Source organism: Hyperoodon ampullatus, assembly GCF_949752795.1.
Source record: "Hyperoodon ampullatus genome assembly, chromosome: 17".
Lineage (NCBI taxonomy): Eukaryota > Metazoa > Chordata > Mammalia > Artiodactyla > Ziphiidae > Hyperoodon > Hyperoodon ampullatus.
This window is the reverse complement of record NC_136930.1, coordinates 8,104,298-8,123,693: the sequence shown is the minus strand read 5'-3', so window position 1 is coordinate 8,123,693 and position 19,396 is coordinate 8,104,298. Positions and strand designations below refer to the sequence as shown.

Genomic DNA, 19,396 nt, shown 5'->3' with positions numbered 1-19,396 from the left:
TGCCCTCTCAGTGCAGGTGTCTGCCCTCCTGAGGCTGGCTCCTCCGGGATTCAGGATTGCAGCCGGTGGCCGTTGGCATTGCTTGCTTCCCTGTTCACTTTCAGCAGAAGAAGGGGGCTTTTTCTCTTTTGCTTAGAGCAGGGCTCCTCGGCTCAGTCCTACCTGTCTCACCATCGCTGGCTGCCGAGGGGTTGCCACAGTTGTTCTGATCAGGGGGCAGCGTTGTGGTCACGTGATCATGTTATTACATTTTTGTTTTGATTTCTTTTCAACTGATTTAAGAAGTGAAAACCATTCTTAGCTCCTGGTTCATACGAAAATAGGAGGTGGGTCACAGTTTACTCACCCTGGTCTAGAGTAATTGTTAGGGTTGGGAGAGTTACTCCTAATGTTTGGTGTAGGTAAACACCATGTTTCGTTTTCTTTTTATCTCCAAGGCTTAAATGATTGGGTGTAGTAGGTGCTCAGTAAATATTAGAATGAACAAATACAGGGAAAAGTCTTACTTCCCTCTCATAGATCAAAAGGGCACTGAGAGTATATAGGCTGTGTTTTTGTGTCTCCTACACTGCCTTGAATGTAATAAGTGCTCCAAAATTATGTGTTGTGTAGGTGGATTTTTTTTTTTTTAGGTTTATGGTATGGGCCATAAGACAGATCACGAAGTCCTCTTGATGTTTATAAGTGTTGGAGCTAAAGAAATAAAAATTATTAAGATGTGGAGAATTGTTTAAATCGATCAAGTCCTTGCTGGTAGTTTCAACATTGTAGTACTTAGGCCAGTAGGAAGCATTCAGAGTTTGTACACTCTGATTGGGAGGAGGGTTGGACCAAAGCAGGCATTTATTTGTTCTGAATTTTGTGAAATTAGAAAAGCTCTGCTTACTTTGCAAGATTTTGATTTCCCCTCACTTTATTCTTAAATATGACTCATACATAGACTAAAATTATTTATGTGAATACCGAAATACTGCTAAGTTTTTGTTCCCTTTATTTTTCGGTTTTGACTTTTAAAATTCTTTTGTAAGAATTATCAATATTTCCTTCTTGACTTAAGATTAAAGTTTGTCAATTTCAATTAAAAAATAAAAAAATATGAACAATGCTAACATTTATAAAGAAGATTGTCCCTCGAAATGCTGTATATCTTTAAATTCAAGAGGATGGTTCTTCCCAAGTGATTATTTTCATCCACATTGTCCCATATACTCTTTTCTTTTTAACATTTTTATTGGAGTATAATTGCTTTACAATGGTGTGCTAGTTTCTGCTTAATAACAAAGTGAATCAGCTAGACATATACATATATGCCCATATCTCCTCCCTCTTGCATCCATATACTCTTTTACCCTAATATAGTACTTACCAAAATGAATTTTTAATTTATTTTTATTTGTTTTTCTCCTCCACTGGACTGTAAGCTAAGTGGCCTCTCTTGTTCATTGCTCTAGTGCAGGGCAGGGATTTCAAGAGTATTTGTCGAATGAATGCATATTCAGGTGCATGGAGAAAACTGTGGAAGCCTTTTAAAATTTACCATCCTGTGATTTTGATTACTTTGTGTCTTAAAATCTTTACATTAGCTTATAAAGCTGAGAGAAGCTTATTCTGATGATCCGACTTACATGTTGAGCAGAATGTTCTATTTAGAACAAGACTTTTATCCAAGATGGTATTACAAATATTTAGCCACTGCTAGGGAAGGGACCCCAGTCAGGACAGCACCTGTAAAACATACCTATGCTGTATAGCTGATTCACTTTGTTATAAAGCAGAAACTATCACACCATTGTAAAGCAATTATACTCCAATAAAGATGTTTAAAAAAAACAAAAAAAAGCATACCTGTGCTTTCTGCCTGAACATTAGCTTCTCGGGAACTGGCATAAAGCTTTGAGACTTCAGCCTTTTTAGCCGGTCAGATTTCATTGGGTCATACTCCTAGGAACTTTGGCAGCAGCCTAGCTGGGTTATTCTGGAACACAGCCAAGAGACCAGCATTTGCAACAGTTTGCTGCAGTGCAGCCTGAGCGCAGGATCGCAAGCGGGGTGTATGGTGACTTTTGTTCCCGGTGACCTCAGCCAGAGAGGGAGGTTGTGAGTTTGGTGAAGCTGGAGCTGAGGCAGGGGTCAGGGAGGGAGGTTAGGGTAAAACTGAGTCAGTGAGAGCCGAGTTAGGGGCACCTGAACAGAACAGGTGGCGACATTGACCGTCACTGTGGTTTTGAACTGGGGCAGGATTGGGAGGAAAGGGACAGACTTGGGGTGTGGGGCAGGGCAGCCGAGTCGACGAAGCCGATGAGGTTCTAGCTGGACCTGCCCTGGCCATTCCTGTCCCTCACCCAGAGCCAGACTGTGGTCCAGTTTTGTTTTCAGAATACTCCATATATGTTATATTTGCTTTACCGTCTAGATGGCCCCCCAAATATTTATATTTGCATTGTTTTTTTGTGGGAATACCATGTAAATTGTCCAGTGAAGTTAATGAGTTTTACTATGTCCCGGGTCCTGTGCTCCGTGGGAAGGGGATACATCAGTGAAACCTAACACCAGCCTCTGGGAAGGTCACTGCCTCGTGGGCTGCAGAGCAGTAAATACTCCGATGAACGAAGTGTGCGTGGTTCAGGGAGCAGGGAAAGGAAGACTTAAATGCGAACCAGCTAAGGCTTTTCAGGACTCTCAAAACTACAGCCCCAGCTAGCGTCTTCTGGGCAGTTAAACTCTGTGGAATCACGGAAATTAGAAGAGGTGACAAAGACACTCAAGGGACAAATGGCCCATTTGTATTAAAGAAAGAAAAGTAGATTCAGGGCAACTCTAAACTGATGTCTCATGACAATCCTAGGCAAATTCTAGAATTAAAAATTTTAGGGTGGGAGGGAGGAAGATGCAAGAGGGAGGAGATATGGGCATATATGTATATGTATAGCCGATTCACTTTGTTATAAAGCAGAAACTAACACACCATTGTAAAGCAATTACACTCCAATAAAGATGTTTAAAAAAAAAGAAGCAAAGATTTTATTTTTCAGTGTATAGAAAAGACACTGCAGGTTTACTAAGTGTAGGTTCTCACTGTGCATTTTGATAAGCTTTCTGGACAAGTGATCAGGATACAATCTTGTAACTTTTCCTGACTTCACCAAGGTGTTCAACACCATCTCTGAGAATCCCCCTGGGCCTCGGATGGTAAAGCATCTGTCTTGTGACAGAGTGTGGATCACAGCTGACTGCAGCACTGGACCCACAGAGCGCTGATTTCATGGGTTGATGTCAGTTTTCAGAGCGTCCGGCCCAGTTAATGTCTCTTAAAGTAGTGTGTGGCACAGAGGTGAGGGCGGTTAGTCCCGGGAGGGAAAGAGACACCACGCAGGCAGCCTGGCTGGGAAGGCGGACTTTGACATGGTTGCACACTTCTGCAAAATGAACTGCTTGCTGAGGATAAGCTGGGACAGGCTTGAAGCAGTCGGTGTATTTTCCAGAAGGCTTAGTGTTTTGTTTTGTTGGGGTTGGGTTTTTTCATCGCTCGCGGTCTCAGAGGGTGCTACCCGCTTGATGTGTCTGACAAGGACTCCCCTTGCACGGGAGTGTAATCGGCGGCCCGGTGAGGGAGGGGAACGTCCCGCCCTGTGTAGGGCGGGCTGCATCCGGAATTGTAGGGATTGCATACTGCGGGGGTGGGGGGGTGGGGGGTGGAGGCGGCGGGGTGTGGGGAGCGCCTTTCCGATGAGGCCCTGGGCCGAGGGTGTCGTGTTAGCCCGGTGTCGGAGGGGTGAGCACCCTGGGACGCTGGCCCCCATGGAGTCCTCCCTGCGCCCCCGTCAGCAGGCTGCAGAGGAGTTAGGCTTGTACTCCCAGGTGAGCGGGAGGCACAGCTCAGGGCATTCGGCGGAAACGTCCAGCCAGCAGATGGAGGTCTGTGAGCAGAACTTGCCTGGAGGAGACCGTTTCCCCTTTGGTTTGTCATAGTTGGAGGCTAGAGGCAGAATCGGTGTTCTTTTCATTACTGCTGGGTTTAGGACTGGCTCGATCCTTGATTTCTCTTATTTATTTATTTATTCCTCTTATTTATTTTTAAATCAGTTTAATTTTGTTTTTATTTTTATCCAACCTTTTGTTTTGAAACTTTTAAACCTATTTAACAGCAAAAAGATTTGTACATTGAAAGGCTCGTGTACTCTTCCTGGATTTACCAGCTGCTGGCAATTGGTCACGTTTGCTCTCTTTGTGTATCTCCCTCCCTCCCTCGCTTCCTTCCTTCCTTCCTTCGTCTCTGTCTCTGTCTCTCTCTCTTTGGAACCTCTTTGAATGTAACCTGTTAGTCATGACATTTTAACCAGCTTAACTACTACATCCTTCGCCATGCATCTCCTAAGCACACAGTAGGGTTCTCAGACCTAAGGAATGCAACAGCGATGCGGTATTATCTAACTGCACTCCCTGTTGAGATTCCTCTAAGAGTCTCCAGAAGCACCCTTAAAACTTGAAGTTTTGAAATTTTAAACTTTTTTACTTATCCAGAATCCAATCATGAATTAACCTGGGAGATGTTTAACATTTCAGATTTTTAGCCCTTACCCTCTGGAGTATCTGATTCTTTAGGACTAGAATGGGCCCGGAAATCTGGATTTCCCCAGCTTTTTAGTGTGAAAAAATTCAAACCTTCAAGACAGTTATGGGAAAATTCGTTTAGATTCACCAGTTGTTTTGATGCCTTTGCCTTTTCTGTTGGTCTCTCTAGACACACACACACACCATTTTATTTATTTATTCACTTTGCTGCTGAACCACTTAATTAAATCATGATACTCTACCCCTGAATTCTTCAGCATGTTTTTCCTAAGAGCAAGGATATGCTGCTCCATAACCACAATGTAATTATCACACGCAGAAAGTTTAACACCACTCACAGCACTGGTAACTAAAGTCCGTAGTCAAATCTTCCTCATTTACTCCAATGGTGCCCTTGAAACAGCCACCTTCACCTTTGAATTGTCGGTCTCTCTTTTATTTAAAGATTTTTTTTATTATTAAAATAGATTTTCTCCCACAAAGTCTCATGAGTAAACCAGATGCCTTTCCTCTAAAATATGTTGCTTTTTGTGATATTCTGTAGCTCTTACGAGGTATGCATAAGGTGAAAATCACAGTAAAGAGACACTTTTTGATTCCTTCCTTTACAACAGACCAGTAATTTAAATGTATGAGTCATGAGAAGTTGGGGGAAAACATGCCGATAAAAACACAAGTACACTGGTTTTTGAAAGAAGACGTTGAAGTCTTGGCAGGGCTATTGGGTGGCAGAGGCACTAGATTTATTCCATCCAGTCGAATTTGAGGGGAACATAACTAGCTGGGAAACTTTTTGTGACTCATGGGAGCTAATGAAAATAGTCCTTAAAGTAATCAAAGTTATCTTGCTTTTCCTCTGTGATGTCTGCCGCTAACAGACATTGAGTTGACATCCTGGACTTTGATTTCATGACTGTCCTTTTCACTGGCACAGTGCTTGAGCCAGTTGACATGGCTTCTGTGAATGGTTGTGTCACAGGTCCAGTGATTGTGTAAAAGTGCTGAAGTAGACATCATACTTCAGGATGTAAAGCATGGACACGCTGTCAAGGTTCAACATTTTCCAATTTGGTGATATATTTAAAAAATTTATAAAATTAATACATTTTTATGACATTTCAAGAACAGGCAAAACTAACCTACGGTGAAGAAAAAGCAGAACAGTGGGGCTGTCCCTGTATTTGGGGTTGGTGTGGAATGTGGATGGTAAGGGCAATGAGAGCACTTAGGGGTGGCCTTAGTGTTCTGTGTCTTGATAGGGATTTGGGTTACACAGTATATATTTTTGTGAAAGCTCAGGGAACGTACACTTAAAATTAGGGCATTTCATTTTATGTAACTTGTATGTAAAAATGATAAATATTGGACTGTGGTTTATGATATAGAAGCTAAAGTACTTAGGGGAAGTGTGTTAATGTCTATAATTTATTTTGAAATGTATTAGACATATAAAATGGATTAACGGATGGATATGGAGGGATGAATAGACATGCCATAAGCCAGATAATAAAATGTCAGTTGTAGCATCTGGGTGATGCATACACGGATATCCTACGTAAAATTCTTTCACCTTTGTTGTGTGTTGGAGCTTTTTGTAATAAAATATTTTGAAAATATTCATGCATTGTTTTCTGAATCCTATGAAATAGCCATTTTTGTGGGCTCCGTACGGTCAAATACTGGCCGTTTTTTATGGGTCAGCCCACATTTTGTGGTTGCTTTATTTAGCAGGCTTAGTCTGGCAGGGAATCAGCATGAAGCTTCGTTTTCCTCCAGTCATTGTGGTTAGTCGGACTAGATTAATCTCTGGGTAGCAGAGGCTCTTGACCGTCCCTGGGACAGATTCCTTAACACCCTAGTCACTCTCCATTTCTAAAAGTCTGTCTGCTTTAAATGAGATCTCGTTTTCAGTGCAGAATTTCTCGTCTCCCGTTGGCAGGAGGGCAGGAGGACCTGCAGTGGGCAGGTGGTGTTTGCGTCCTCTCCACGTGGTCTGCTTTGGGGCAGCTCCCTTCTCGCCTCTTCCAGGCTCTAGCTTGTCAGGGGTGCTAGGGAAGGGAGGGGGAGAGAGGGAAAGGCCTCTGGCCCCTCGCTGGTCCCTATCGGAGTCTCCTGCTAGTTGATAAGATCACCTGGCCTCCATTGCCCACAAGTGACAGGCGCCCAAACGCTTCCTCTGTGAGTTCTTTGGAAGGCCTGGTGGGACCTTCCCAGGGTATACGATGTCTTCCAGCCCTCCTGGGCATCCACTCCTGGCCGAGCACCTCACCCTCTCTTGCTCTGGGAAGTCACATGCCTGGCAGTCAACGCTTTTGGGAGAGATGCTGGCGAGATGGTACAAACCCCTGTTCTCCCTTGCTGCCCTCTTCGGGCCAGGGGAAGCTGACACCTTGCGGGGGTGCAGACTTCTTGGTAGCCGCTGCCTTTCCTCTGCAGCCGTTCCTCCCTGGTTTTCCCCGCTCCTGATCAGCTCTGCTGCGGGCGGGCCAGTCCCCAGGGCTGCCATCGCTTCAGACCAGCTGGCCACAAATTTGAAGGTCCTTCCCAGCCACCCTCAGGCTTGATAATTCCTGGGAATGACTCAGAATTCAGGAAAGTGCTCTGTTGATCACTGCAGTTGCCTTACAGTGAAAGGATACAAATTAGAACTAGCTAAAGGACAAGACTCAGGACAAAGTTGGAAGGTTCCACACACAGAGCTCCCATCGTCCTCAGGGACAGAAGTATTGCCTAATATGCACGGAGTAAGATACTAGGGGAGCCCATCCGAGCCTTTGGTACCCAGAGGTACTTACTGGGGCTCCATCACGTGCTGCGAGCGTGGCTGCCGTTAAGCGATACAGCCACACATCCTGTCCCAAAGCTTCATTGTAAATCACATTGTTAGACTGTCCGGTGACCAAAGCCCCCAAGCAAACAAATCACTCCTGTCAGGCAGGACATGCCAGGGACCTCCAAGCAGGCAAGGGCAAAAGCCAGAGCTCAAGTTTAATTCTTCACTATGCAATTCACAATTGCAGCTATTCTTGCTTTTTATTATTTTTAAAATCAGGTTCATTATTATTAATTTATTTAGCAAAGCGTTGTTGGCTGTCCCCCAAAAATGTAGTATGATGCGTAATTGCATCAGCTTTGTGCCCTATAAGTTTTTAAGACCCATATGCTTTGTAATTTACGTGTGAATTTTCCCTATATTTTGTGCAAATGCTTTTATTTACTCGCCGTCTTCCCGCCCTATTTGCATCTATACTTTGTTGTAAACGCTGAATTCTTTTGCCCTAGAAAGTGGGGACTGGTGGGAAGGATGGGGACTGGTGGGGACCCCATCTTTTGCTGTCTAGATGGGTTAAGGTGGAAGTGGGACGCAGCAGCAAATTGGTGGTGGTCACACATGAAGGCTTTGTGACCTAGTCTCATTGCCTTGGAATTAGAGCTAAAAGGGTAGGCTAGGCTTTTCTGTTGTTTTTAGTTTTGAAAAAAAGAACTTTTTGTTGTTGTTGTTGTTTTTTAGCAACTTTTCAGCTCACCACCTCAGTTTCTGAATGGACACCACAACTTACTTTTTTGTTTTTAAAAATACATTTTTCCACTCCAGGTTCAGCAGGAGACTGTCTGAATTTCAATACCATGCTAATAGTCGACCACACAGATGAATGATTGACTAGGTTGGGGGTGTTTTTTCCTGTGAGACTAAGTCTTCTTTCTTTATTAAATTCTCTGTAGAAGGAATAACGGAGTTTAAAGAAGTATCTCATTAGGCCTGGCGTGGGCTTTTGGAATTACCTCCCATTTCTATTATGTTTTTAGCTTCTTACCGGTGGAGTTTTGGCCCATCACAGATTCATAAGGTGGGGTTGATGGACCCATGTTCCAATTCAGGTGTTCCCTTCTGCAGTGAATCAGAGGTGATACAGACAGAGGCACAAGCTAGGGCAGTGGTTCCCCAGCTTGGGGTTCCAAAGAATAATAAAGATTCCAAAAAATATCTGGAGGCTGATTTAGATAGCTGTTGCTCATATTTCTCTTTCCCTTATTTATCCTGATACGAATGGAGATGGCCTTCTCAGCTTTGTTTTACTAAATTCTAAAACCCACAGCAGCCCCTTGTCACTCCTCTAGCCACTCATGCCTTTTCCACACAGGACCATTCAGGAGAGGTGTTAGGAGCGTGAGGTGTCTGGCTGTTGGACCTGATGAATGGGCTAAAACACCTCCTTCGTGCTCAGGCCTTCTTATGTTCAAGCTGGGTGTCATTCACCCAAGATTGATCAATGAGGAATTTATCTGACACAGAGCAATGAAGACTTGGTTCTGGACCGATTTGGGTTCATCACCAGTATTTGGGAAGCCCTGGGCTTCTTTTTTGAAATATCTCATTCTTAATGATTTATAGGTCTTTTCCTCTTATGAATGAATTTTAGGATCATTAAATTCCTGGAGATGAGGAAACCTGAAGTGACCTGGCATTTGTTGGACCATTTTTCGTGTCCCTTTGCTCTCTTATTTCTGAAGTGTAGGCAGGAAGAGGTTTGATTACTCATACAATATCAAGGACTTGAGAAAGAATTTACCTACTTATTTAACCATTAGGTGCAGGGCAAATGTACATTAATGAACAAGGCAGGTTCAGTCCCTGGCTTCATGAAACTTGCATTCTGGAGTTAGAAAGAGTTTAAGAAATTAATTATTGTAGTTGTCTAATTACCAATGAAAGAACACTCTGAAGAAGTACATTCTACAATGAAAGTGTATTAGAAACTGTTTCCATTTGAGCCAAGTGGGAGGAGATAGCTAGGCTGGGACCACAGTGCTGCCATCCCAGGAAGAGGGAATGGCGGGTGCAGAGAGCCTGAGACTGGAAAGAGCACGGTGAGTTTTTTGTGGCTGGAGTATCGACAGCTTGGGGAAAGGGCACGAAACTAAAGCCAGAGTGATAGACTGCGGCCGTGTTGAGTAGGGTCTTCAAGGCCACATTGTAGATTTTAATATTATCCTAAGAATACTGTAAAGCCATTGAGGGATTTTTAACAGGGTAGTGATACAATCAGATTTAAAAAATTATTCTGGCTGCTGTGTGGGGCACTAAAGGTTATGTTAAGGTATTGTAGTCATCTAGGAAATGATGCTAACTTGGATTTAGATGATGTAGGAAAGAGGCAGAAATATGGGTCATTTGAGACAATTTCCCACTTTTTCATGGCATGGTGCATACAAAAGAAATTTTTAAAAATATCATGCTGGGGTCCATATAGGCAAGGATGACCCAAGTACTGAGGAGAATTCACATCTTGGCATAGTTGTTAGGATGGTAGTGCTAGGAGAGCTGCAGGGATATTTCAGCAAGAACGAAGATGTGATTAGGAAGGTGAGTTAGGTTGGGTTTGTGGTAAGGTCCGTGGTGAGAATGTAAGGACTAGTGTGGGTATAGAATGGAAGGGAACAAGGTTACTGGATGGATGAAGAAATGAAGGAAAGAGAACCTGACACGTTGGCCACACAGCTGGACATGAAATCCCATGGTTATGGCTGGGATCGAGGTGAAGAAGGTTTCACTGAGGGGAGAGGTCACTGCGCACGGGTGAGGACAGTGATGGGGAAGGTGGAGGGTAGTATAATTGGACAGCATGGACCTTGGGGGGACAGGGTTCTGTTGTTTTTTTCTTTTTTAGGTGGTAAGGAATGATGGTCTGGAACTCGGTAAAAGCAAGAGCTCCTTTCGCCTGCGCCAGACCCGGAGAATTAGGGATGGCTAGTGCAGGCAGTAGTGCAGGGATTCTCTTTCTGTGTGGCCCCTAGACCAGCAGCACCAGATTACCTGGGAGCTTATTGGAAATACACATTCTCAGGCCCCTCTGCAGACCTACAGAATCACAAACTCTGGGGTGGGCTCAGCATCTGTTTTGACCAGTCCTCCAGGTGACTCTAAAGTTTGAGCAGCACTTTTGATTGGGTGATTGGGGGAGTGGAGGGAGTCATCACTGTCACCCCATGAGAACTCTGATGGGTTTTCACCTGGTCAGTTTTGGAGGCAGGGAGAGCGCTGGACTCCGTGGACATAGATCTTGACTCTTGTGGTCTACAGTGGTGTCAGGTTGAGAGTAATAGTCTCAGAGCACATTGCAGAAGTTTGGTCTTTGCTTGGACCTAGGAGTTTGCTATTAGTTTCAGCAGCTACTACAAGGAATAGTTAATACTACTGTGGTTCTCTTTGCTAGGGTTTTAAAAATATGATAGCAATATGCAAATTTTATTTATTTAAAAGCTTTTATAGGGCTTCCTGGGTGGCGCAGTGGTTGGGGTTCCGCCTGCCAATGCAGGGGACACGGGTTCGTGCCCCAGTCCGGGAGGATCCCCCATGCCGCAGAGCGGCTGGGCCCATGAGCCATGGCCTCTGAGCCTGCGCGTCCGGAGCCTGTGTTCCGCAACGGGAGAGGCCACAACAGTGAGAGGCCTGTGTGCCACACACACACACAAAAAAGTTTTTATAAACATTTCCCATCATAAAAATGAATTGTTATTATAAGAAATAGTTACTTGCAAATCAGGATTTCTTTTTCCTGAAGCACTGTGATGGATTAAATATTATTTCAGAGAGATTCATTCATCCTAATCGCCCTATCCAGAATAACAGGTATGCCATTATTGCAGAATTGAGGAGGGAAGAGATTTGATTGAAATAACTGTAAAATTGTTGTAAAAAACAAAGGAGTAGGTTAACTCTAGGATGTGTGAATATGTGTGATAAAGATTTGTGGAGGAGGAATAATTGGAGCTGTGTGGAAGGAGCCTCAGTGGTGAGGCATACCCATACTTAGTAGCTGTGATTCTTGTCTCAGTTCAGTGTTTGGCCCCAGACCCAGAATTTAGGGTGCCGCTGGCCTTGTACAGGCCCATAAAGGGAAAGAGGAAACCCTAGCAGCCCCTGCAGTCTTGGTGGCAGGCTAGGATCATGAAAAGAGCTGTGACTTGGAGATGAGGAGACCTATGCACGAGTCCAGGTGGATTCAATCAAAATGTGTTGCATGCATGACTTCAACAAATATTTGCACACCTCATTTGTGCCAAGACACTTTTTATGGGCAAGGAAATCGAGGCCCAGAAGTTTTATGACTTCCCTCAAATCAAAGATAATGCAGCAGCTGGAATTGAATCCAGGTCTCCTAAGTCTGAAGCAGGCTACCTGCCATGTAAGTGTGGTGGCTTGGTTTCCAGTGCTCCCAAGAAGGGCCTCTTGTCACATTCCCTCTCCCTCCGAAAACAACAAAAGAAGCTTCTGAAATATTTGTCTAGTAAACTTGTGTGCTGGTTGGTCATCTATCTTAAACCCCTGTCAACAGATGATTCATTCTTCAACATTTTAGCAGGCGCCGACTTCAGTGGGACAGATCTTGAGGAAAGGAATGGCTCTTGGTCAGAACACCTAAGACCCTGGTCAGTTTTGATTAGTTGTCCCAGCTGCCCTGTTCACTGTGCCCCAGCTCTGAGCCATCAAATATTGGTACCTTAGGTTGCTGACTCCTTTTCAGAACATTTAACTGTTTCATTTGCATGTGAGGCATTGTTCGACTGAAAAAATTAAGACTCATAAAGAACTTTGAAAGGTTGCTGCCTCACTCTGGATACAATTTGTGCTAGATTAATTTAGTGTAACGGATCAGAGCTCTGATGAATTCTGTGAGCTGCCAATCTTAAATCAGTGGATAAATTGAGCTGGTTGTATTTCCCCAAAGAGAATATTTGGAGAGGGGACTGGAGGGAAGGTGAAGAAAATCAGAACGCGGTTGTACAGTGGCTTTCCAGTTCCCTGAGATAGTGTTTCCTAGATGATACTCTTACTGATGAAGAGTTCCTGCTTTCCCTGTCTCGTCACTCCATGCTTCCTTCACAGCTCTCTCTCTCTCCTTCTCTAGGGAAACATTTTTGTTTTTGGGGGGCCATGCCACTCGGCTTGCGGGATCTTAGTTTCCTGACCAGGGATCAAACCCGGGCCCCCGCAGGGAAAGCACCAAGTCCTAACCACGGAAAACCCTAGGGAAAACGTTTTTGATTGTTGCTTTAGTTTTGCTGTTGAGGGAATTAGTCTGGGGATGGTAATGCCTGTGAATCAGAATTCTAAAGCATTAATCCATTTCTTACCATTTAGGGTTCTGTTTCATTCAAACAAACTATGTAATGGACTTTTCATATAGGCATTTGATTAGATTCCAAAGGGTCAATTCAAGCTGTTGCAGGGCCTGGGACCCACATTTTACAGCAAGACTTGTTTCAGTTTTGAATGATTTGGTACTTGTGCTAAAACCATTCAAGACTGATTCCCAAAGCACCCAAACTGGCAGTGCATTTGTTCCATTTTTTTTTCAGCATGCCTGATATTTTTTAGGGTTTGGAACTGGGGGATAGGACCAACCCAGAAAGGGATCCCAGCAGTGGGAGAAAGGCTGTCTGACTGTTAGCAGAGAGAGTATTTCAGCCTGAGTGATTAGCAGTATTTGGCCATGAGGAAGAGGCCTCTAAAAATAACTGGTGAGCAGAGTTTGCAGTCAGGTCCAATTTCAGTTCTAGAGGCCTTGCCCAAGGAGCTGTTGGCCAGTCCACAGCTCTAGTAACGAAGGGCCTGTGGTGTGCCTGATACCTGCTCATAGGGCTTTGGTTTTTTTCTTCCATATATATTATTAATGGATTGAAGAAATCAAAATGGCAGAAGGTAAAGGTATATTTTTATTGTTTGGGTTAAAAGTGACTTGGGATCTAGCCGACAGTTTTTAGCTTGGTTTTCAGTTGTGCACTGTTCAAATATTTTTGGCTAAGTGCTTTGACTGCATCTTCTACGTTTTCTATTTTGAACTTCTGGAGACCTCGATATTTCAAAATAGTTTAATGTTTCATGGACTAATCTGTCTGTAATATGAATATTAAGTTTTAGTGTCTTAACTTAGAGTATCTTTTATTGTATCGTACTACCAGAGACCACATTTTACAAACTTCAGAAAAATAAACATGTGGTCTCTCTTGGTCTTTAGACGTTAATTACAGTGAACTTAAAGAATTGTGTGCGTTCAGATCTCATGTAAAATTATAGGAAACTTAAGGGCTTTATAAGTCCCTTCTTGTATTAATGAGCACACTTAGTTGGCTCAAGCAGAGACTTACCATATGTGGAAATGGACCTAATTTTTGTGAAGCAGGCAATAAATGCAAAGAAAAGACATTGGGATTTTATTTTGTTTTTCAAATCAAATCATTAACCTTCAAGTGCTCTTTAATGATGTGTTGATTTACATTTTTGTATGTGTTTGTTTTTGCTTTTCTTTGTAAGTTAAGATTGTCTTTTCATTTAATTGAAGGCAAGCTATATTGGCTCATTATATTGAAAATGTATTTAAGAAAAATAAAATAGACATATTAAAGACTGCTTCCAACTCTCAGCTGCCCGAGCAGCCGCTGGAAGGATTCTATTATTAGTATAGAGAGTATGAGTATCTCTGCTTTGAACACTGTTTTAAATAAATGGTTAGAATGGCTTACTTGACTTTTCTGATAAAGTGGCTCGTGGAGCTGTGAAGAAGAATATGAGATATCTATCGGACTTTCAGTTCTTTTAGAAGGCATTTCTCCTCTTCTGCATGGATTCCTTAACGTACATCGTGAGGCAAAGTCAGCTGTTACTTCTGACCCACTTTTAACAGTTCATGGCTCCTAAAGGGTGACATTTTGTGATGTAGAAAAATTATCAGTTTGATGAATTGCTTTTATGGTTTTTTAAAACTTTAAATGAATAGAATTTGTGTATAAATATGAACTCACCAGCATAATGCTTACCAAATCTCATAAATGGTTATTTGTAATTCACTTAGTTGTACTTCCAGTTAAGTAACTGACTAGTGCTCAGGTGCTGGGGGTGCATCTTCTATTTTCCCTTTTCTAACCAAATAAATAAAATTTCCGATGGTCCCTAGCCCAGTCTTCATTTTGGGGAGACTCATTCCATTGATCACCATGGTAATTTTCTGTGTTTGGTAGTATGTGAGAGTGTTTTCTGACTTATGGGTCAACGTGGAAAAAAAATGAATCACATAGTTCTTGCCATATTCTTAACCCTCATTAAAAAAAAATCTTTTTGATTAATCCCTGGGACTATAGGTTGACTATGGAGCCAGAAATGAAAGGAAAATTCTTAGATTTATTCTGATTTTAGAAAAGAGGGACAACTACTAGATGTTCTTCCAGAATATGTTTGGAACACAGTACTGGTTTCAGGTGTGCTTGGGGAGTTTTAAACTCTCTCAAAGGGTTTATCTTACTCTGCTTTTTTCAGTTTAGTTGGACAGAAACTGATCTGCCCTTTGGGACTAGGTACACCATATTTACAAAGTGACATATCAAGAGTGTGCTATTTAGTGTCAATTAAAAAGTTTCCCCTAGGGCTTCCCTGGTGGCGCAGTGGTTGAGAGTCTGCCTGCCGATGCAGGGGACACGGGTTCGTGCCCCGGTCCGGGAGGATCCCACGTGCCGTGGAGCGGCTGGGCCCGTGAGCCACGGCCGCTGAGCCTGCGCGTCCGGAGCCTGTGCTCCGCAACGGGAGAGGCCACAACAGTGAGAGGCCCGCGTACCGCAAAAAAAGAAAAACAAAAAAAAAAGGCTTTGGCTACATTTATGATCTCTTTAAGTTGTTGATATGCTCAGAACTTTGAAGGAGGTTATATTTAGGTCGTTTAGATAAAGAACTTGGAAGGAATACACATATCAATTTTTATTTTAAAAAAATCGCTAGCCCATTAGTAGTTTATTTCTTTCGTTACTTAGAAGTTAGGGTCATACATATGTGGTATTGAGGCTAAGCATAGTCTTTTCCATTTTAAAAATCTTTATTTTGTGTAACATGATTTAAGAATTTAAGTGAAAACTATTGATAGTTTTGAAGTGATTTACCATTGGAAGTACTCTCAAATTCCTGGAGAAATATTTCAGTGAAAAGAGGTTCAGTAAAGTGTTTTCTTCTTATATAATGACATTGTCCGTCTGTTTTATTTTTTTAACAGAGACAAAGCATGGAGGACACAAGAATGGGAGGAAAGGAGGACTTTCTGGAAGTTCGTTTTTCACGTGGTTTATGGTCATTGCGTTGCTCGGAGTCTGGACATCGGTAGCCGTGGTCTGGTTTGATCTTGTTGATTACGAGGAAGTGCTAGGTAAGGATATTCATATTGTTTCTTATTGGTGCTGTCAATTCTGTAGCCTCTCAGTGGTTCTCAGTAGGGAAGGAACAAAAGGGGGTGTTATCAGGGTTACCTTGCTGTGGTACTTTCAACTTCTTTGAACATGATCTGTCATAGAAAAAAATAAGCTTTATATTGTCTATATATCACTCCAAAAAGCTTTAACAGTACGTACTCTTGCAACATGCAGTACTCTATAATTTCTATTCTATTTTGTTGTATTATGAATTTTTAAAATACTGGTCAGGAGCCACTGAATTTATTTAAGGACCCATGAATGGATCATAATAAACACAATTTGCAAGACCCCGCCTTAAAGAGAGCATTTCCAAGCACACGCCTCTGTGTCCTTGTTGGAGCTGTTGTGTGTGGATGTGAGTGTGTGTGTGCGTGCACGTGCATGTGTAGGTGTGGCCTGTAGGATGTTCTGAGGAAGTTGCTGTGTTATTTCTGATAGTTGTCTTCCTTTCCTCTCAATTTCCTTTTCTCTCCCCATAATCACTGCAGTTTTTCACAGTTTTTTACATTAATGATTCTTCATAATTTTTGGAGTCATACTTTTTTTGTTGTTTCACCTGACCAAGTCTCCTTTTGTAATTGAGATAAAATTCAATACTGTAAATATGTACAGTTCACTGTTTTTTAACATATAATTTTGTGCTGTCGTCATTATTAATTTCAGAATATTTCCGTCCCCCCTTCTTCTTGTCTCCTGGCAAGCACTAATACCCTCGGTGTATTTGCCTATCCCAGACATTTCATATACATGGAATCATACAATACGTGGCCCTTTGTGTCTGTTGTTTTGCGCTTAGTGTAATGTTTTCAAGGTTTGGTACTTACTCCATTTTATGGATGAATTATGTTCCATCATATGGATTCATCACATTTTGCTCATCCATTCATCATTGATGGACATAGGGGTTATTTCCACTTTTTGGCTGTTGTGAGTAAATGGCCTTCCTTTCTAATAATCCAGCGAAAGATGTGGACCTTTTCACTGAAAAAAATGCACACTTTTCTCTGTATGTACAGTGTCGCAGAGAAAATGCCCTCCCTTCCATAGACCGTTCTGCACTTTTGCTTTACTTATTAGATTATAGCCAGCCGTCTTTCTGGGGGGAAAGGCAAAGAATAACAAAACACATGTAATCTGCCTTTTGTTAAAGCTTCTTATTTTTATTATTGTACTTCGAGGAAGGTGTCTCCGAGTAGATTGGTAAGAGTGATAGAGGAAGAATTTTAGTTTGGAGATGAACTTCTGAGTAGATCTGTGCTTTTGTTAACTTATGTTGATGATGTTGCGAAGCAAAGTCTATTAGACAAAAGAAGAGATTTAAAAGATGTGTACATTTAAGCTCAAGTAACAATTTTCGTGTTTTTGTATGCATGCAGCCAAAGCAAAGGACTTCCGTTATAACTTATCAGAGGTACTTCAAGGTAGGCAATTGGAGATGCATTTTAAGTCTACTTGTGTTAGTCTCTAAAACCTCATCCTTGGGCTACTATTTTAGTTCATCCTTGAGCTACTATTTTAGTTATCACCTGCATCAGAGAATGTAAGTGGTAGGACCAATTTTCCCTCTTAAATTTGTGAGAAAGTATAGTATTTTCTATCTTTTTATTGTTATTTGAACTCTGTGCTATACGTAGCCTCAACTGCAGACCAACGCTTTTCACTTATATTTTCTTAGCTATAGAAATGATAACTTCCTTATCTCTACATTATTATTGTTATTGTCATTTTCAACGTGTATGTGCTTTGTCAATCAGACTTCTACATAGCAGGTTAACAATATTTTCCTAAGTGGAACAAGGGCTCTGGGAGGGTCCAGGTTGGTCATAGCAACTCTGCTCACAAAGCTCTTCCTGCTGTTGTGCAATGTTTTAACTTCCTTTTTTTTTTTTAACATCTTTACTGGAGTTAACTTAGTTTTTATTAAAAAATGGTGGCAGTAAGGAGGGAAAGTGGCAGGTGGTGGTGGTGGTGGGATGAACTGGGAGATTGGAATTGACATACATACACTAACGTGTATAAAATAGATAACGAATAAGAACCTGCTGTATAAAAAATAAATAAAATTCTAAAATTCAAAAAAAATAAGTAAAAATAAAAATAAAAGCATTGCTTAAACAAACAAACAAAAATGGTGGCAGTGCTGCCAACTGGTCTTTTAGTACTGATGCTGTATTTGTAAATGTGGTTTAAATATTGCTATTTAAAATATTTTTGTTTAAAATGTTAAATTAATAAGTCTCTTCACAGCCATTGTCCAATGATGAATTATAAACTGTGTTGATTTTAGGATGTTTTTAGGGAACTGAATGTATTTGACTTATATTTGAAATGCTGAACAGTGCTCTGAGATGATAAAGTTAAAATACACATTTACTATTCTTGAAGGAGGAAGTCTCTGCTAGTATTGTCTTCTCAGCTTGTCTGTTCTAAGCCTTATTTTTTTTCTTAGTAGTAGGTGGCCAGTGCTAATTACATATTTAAGTAGGATAAGTGTAAGTTTTCCTTTGTAGTTTCAAAAAGCCAGTTTTACATACTTTATTTCCAGAAGTCTGTTTTTAAAGGTTGATTCATGATGCTTCTGTCATAAATCATTATTATGAAACGTAAAATTAATCATCCTCTTATTTTTAGTACTTATACTCGATGTTAATTATATGTGGTCTTTATTTGAGGCTCAGTGTGTGTTCTTTTGTTTTGAATATTAATGGTGCGAGGAACTTCTGTACTTTAGAAACATTAAATTTCATGTAACTTAGAAATGGATCTGTAGTATTCCTTATATATGTTGAAAATTTTACCTAAAATATTTTTAGCAGTAAAGTTAAAAAAAACTATCCTGAAATGATTAAATCTCAGGGTATTGTTAAGCCCTTAAAGAAAATATTATCTGAGTTATACTTCTTAGATTTGTTAGGTGAATATTTCCTCAATCTCTAAGTGAACTGCCTTCATTTTTAAGTGAGATTATCGTTAGCACGGCTTTTAAGGATGCAAGGAGCAAAGAGTTGCATTGATTGGTTGCATTAATGGCCGATATGCAGGACTGTAAGAAATAGTAACACCTTATTAAATTTGTTTTTCCTTTTGTTCCCATATCCGTCTTTCCTTCCCCTCTTGTAGGAAAACTGGGAATCTATGATGCTGATGGTGATGGAGATTTTGATGTAGATGATGCCAAAGTTTTATTAGGCAAGTACACATTTTTTTTTTTTTTAATTAGTGGTGCTAAAATGTTGGAAGCAAAATAATATCGGGTTGGCCAAATGAACCTTTTGGCCAACCCAGTATTTTAGGTTTAGTAATGTTTGTGTCAGTCATTTCCATTTTATGAAAGATATTTTCCCACTTAAATCATTTATTTCATTCTTGTTGGGATGTTGAATGGCTTAATTATTTTTCTATAAACTCTCACATTTCAATTTACTGTTACAAATGGATAAGTATGTAGCTCCTGCACAGATATTATAAGTAATATAATTTCATATGTGTTTTTAGATTTAAAGCACTTTATATTCTGAACTTAACATTTGAACATGTAGATAATGTCCTAGTCTGTTTTCACATGTGGTAATGGTGACCATTCTTTAGC

The 19,396-nt window shown here is 41.2% G+C and overlaps 1 protein-coding gene across 5 annotated transcripts in view; it reads left to right on the top strand.

Annotated features, from left to right (window-relative positions):
• ASPH (aspartate beta-hydroxylase) overlaps nt 1-19,396 on the top strand; it is a gene marked incomplete at its 3' end in the record, with an annotated part of 214,081 nt that overhangs the window by 16,070 nt on the left and 178,615 nt on the right. For 3 of the 5 annotated variants that reach the window (XM_079722785.1, XM_079722784.1, XM_079722788.1), the window contains exons 2-3: nt 15,612-15,761; nt 18,928-18,996. In XM_079722785.1, coding sequence (XP_079578911.1) covers nt 15,612-15,761; nt 18,928-18,996 — 219 coding nt within the window. Of the gene's footprint in view, nt 1-15,611; nt 15,762-17,183; nt 17,229-18,927; nt 18,997-19,396 lie in introns of all 5 variants that reach the window. The other 2 variants (XM_079722787.1, XM_079722786.1) reach the window with 1 other exon arrangement.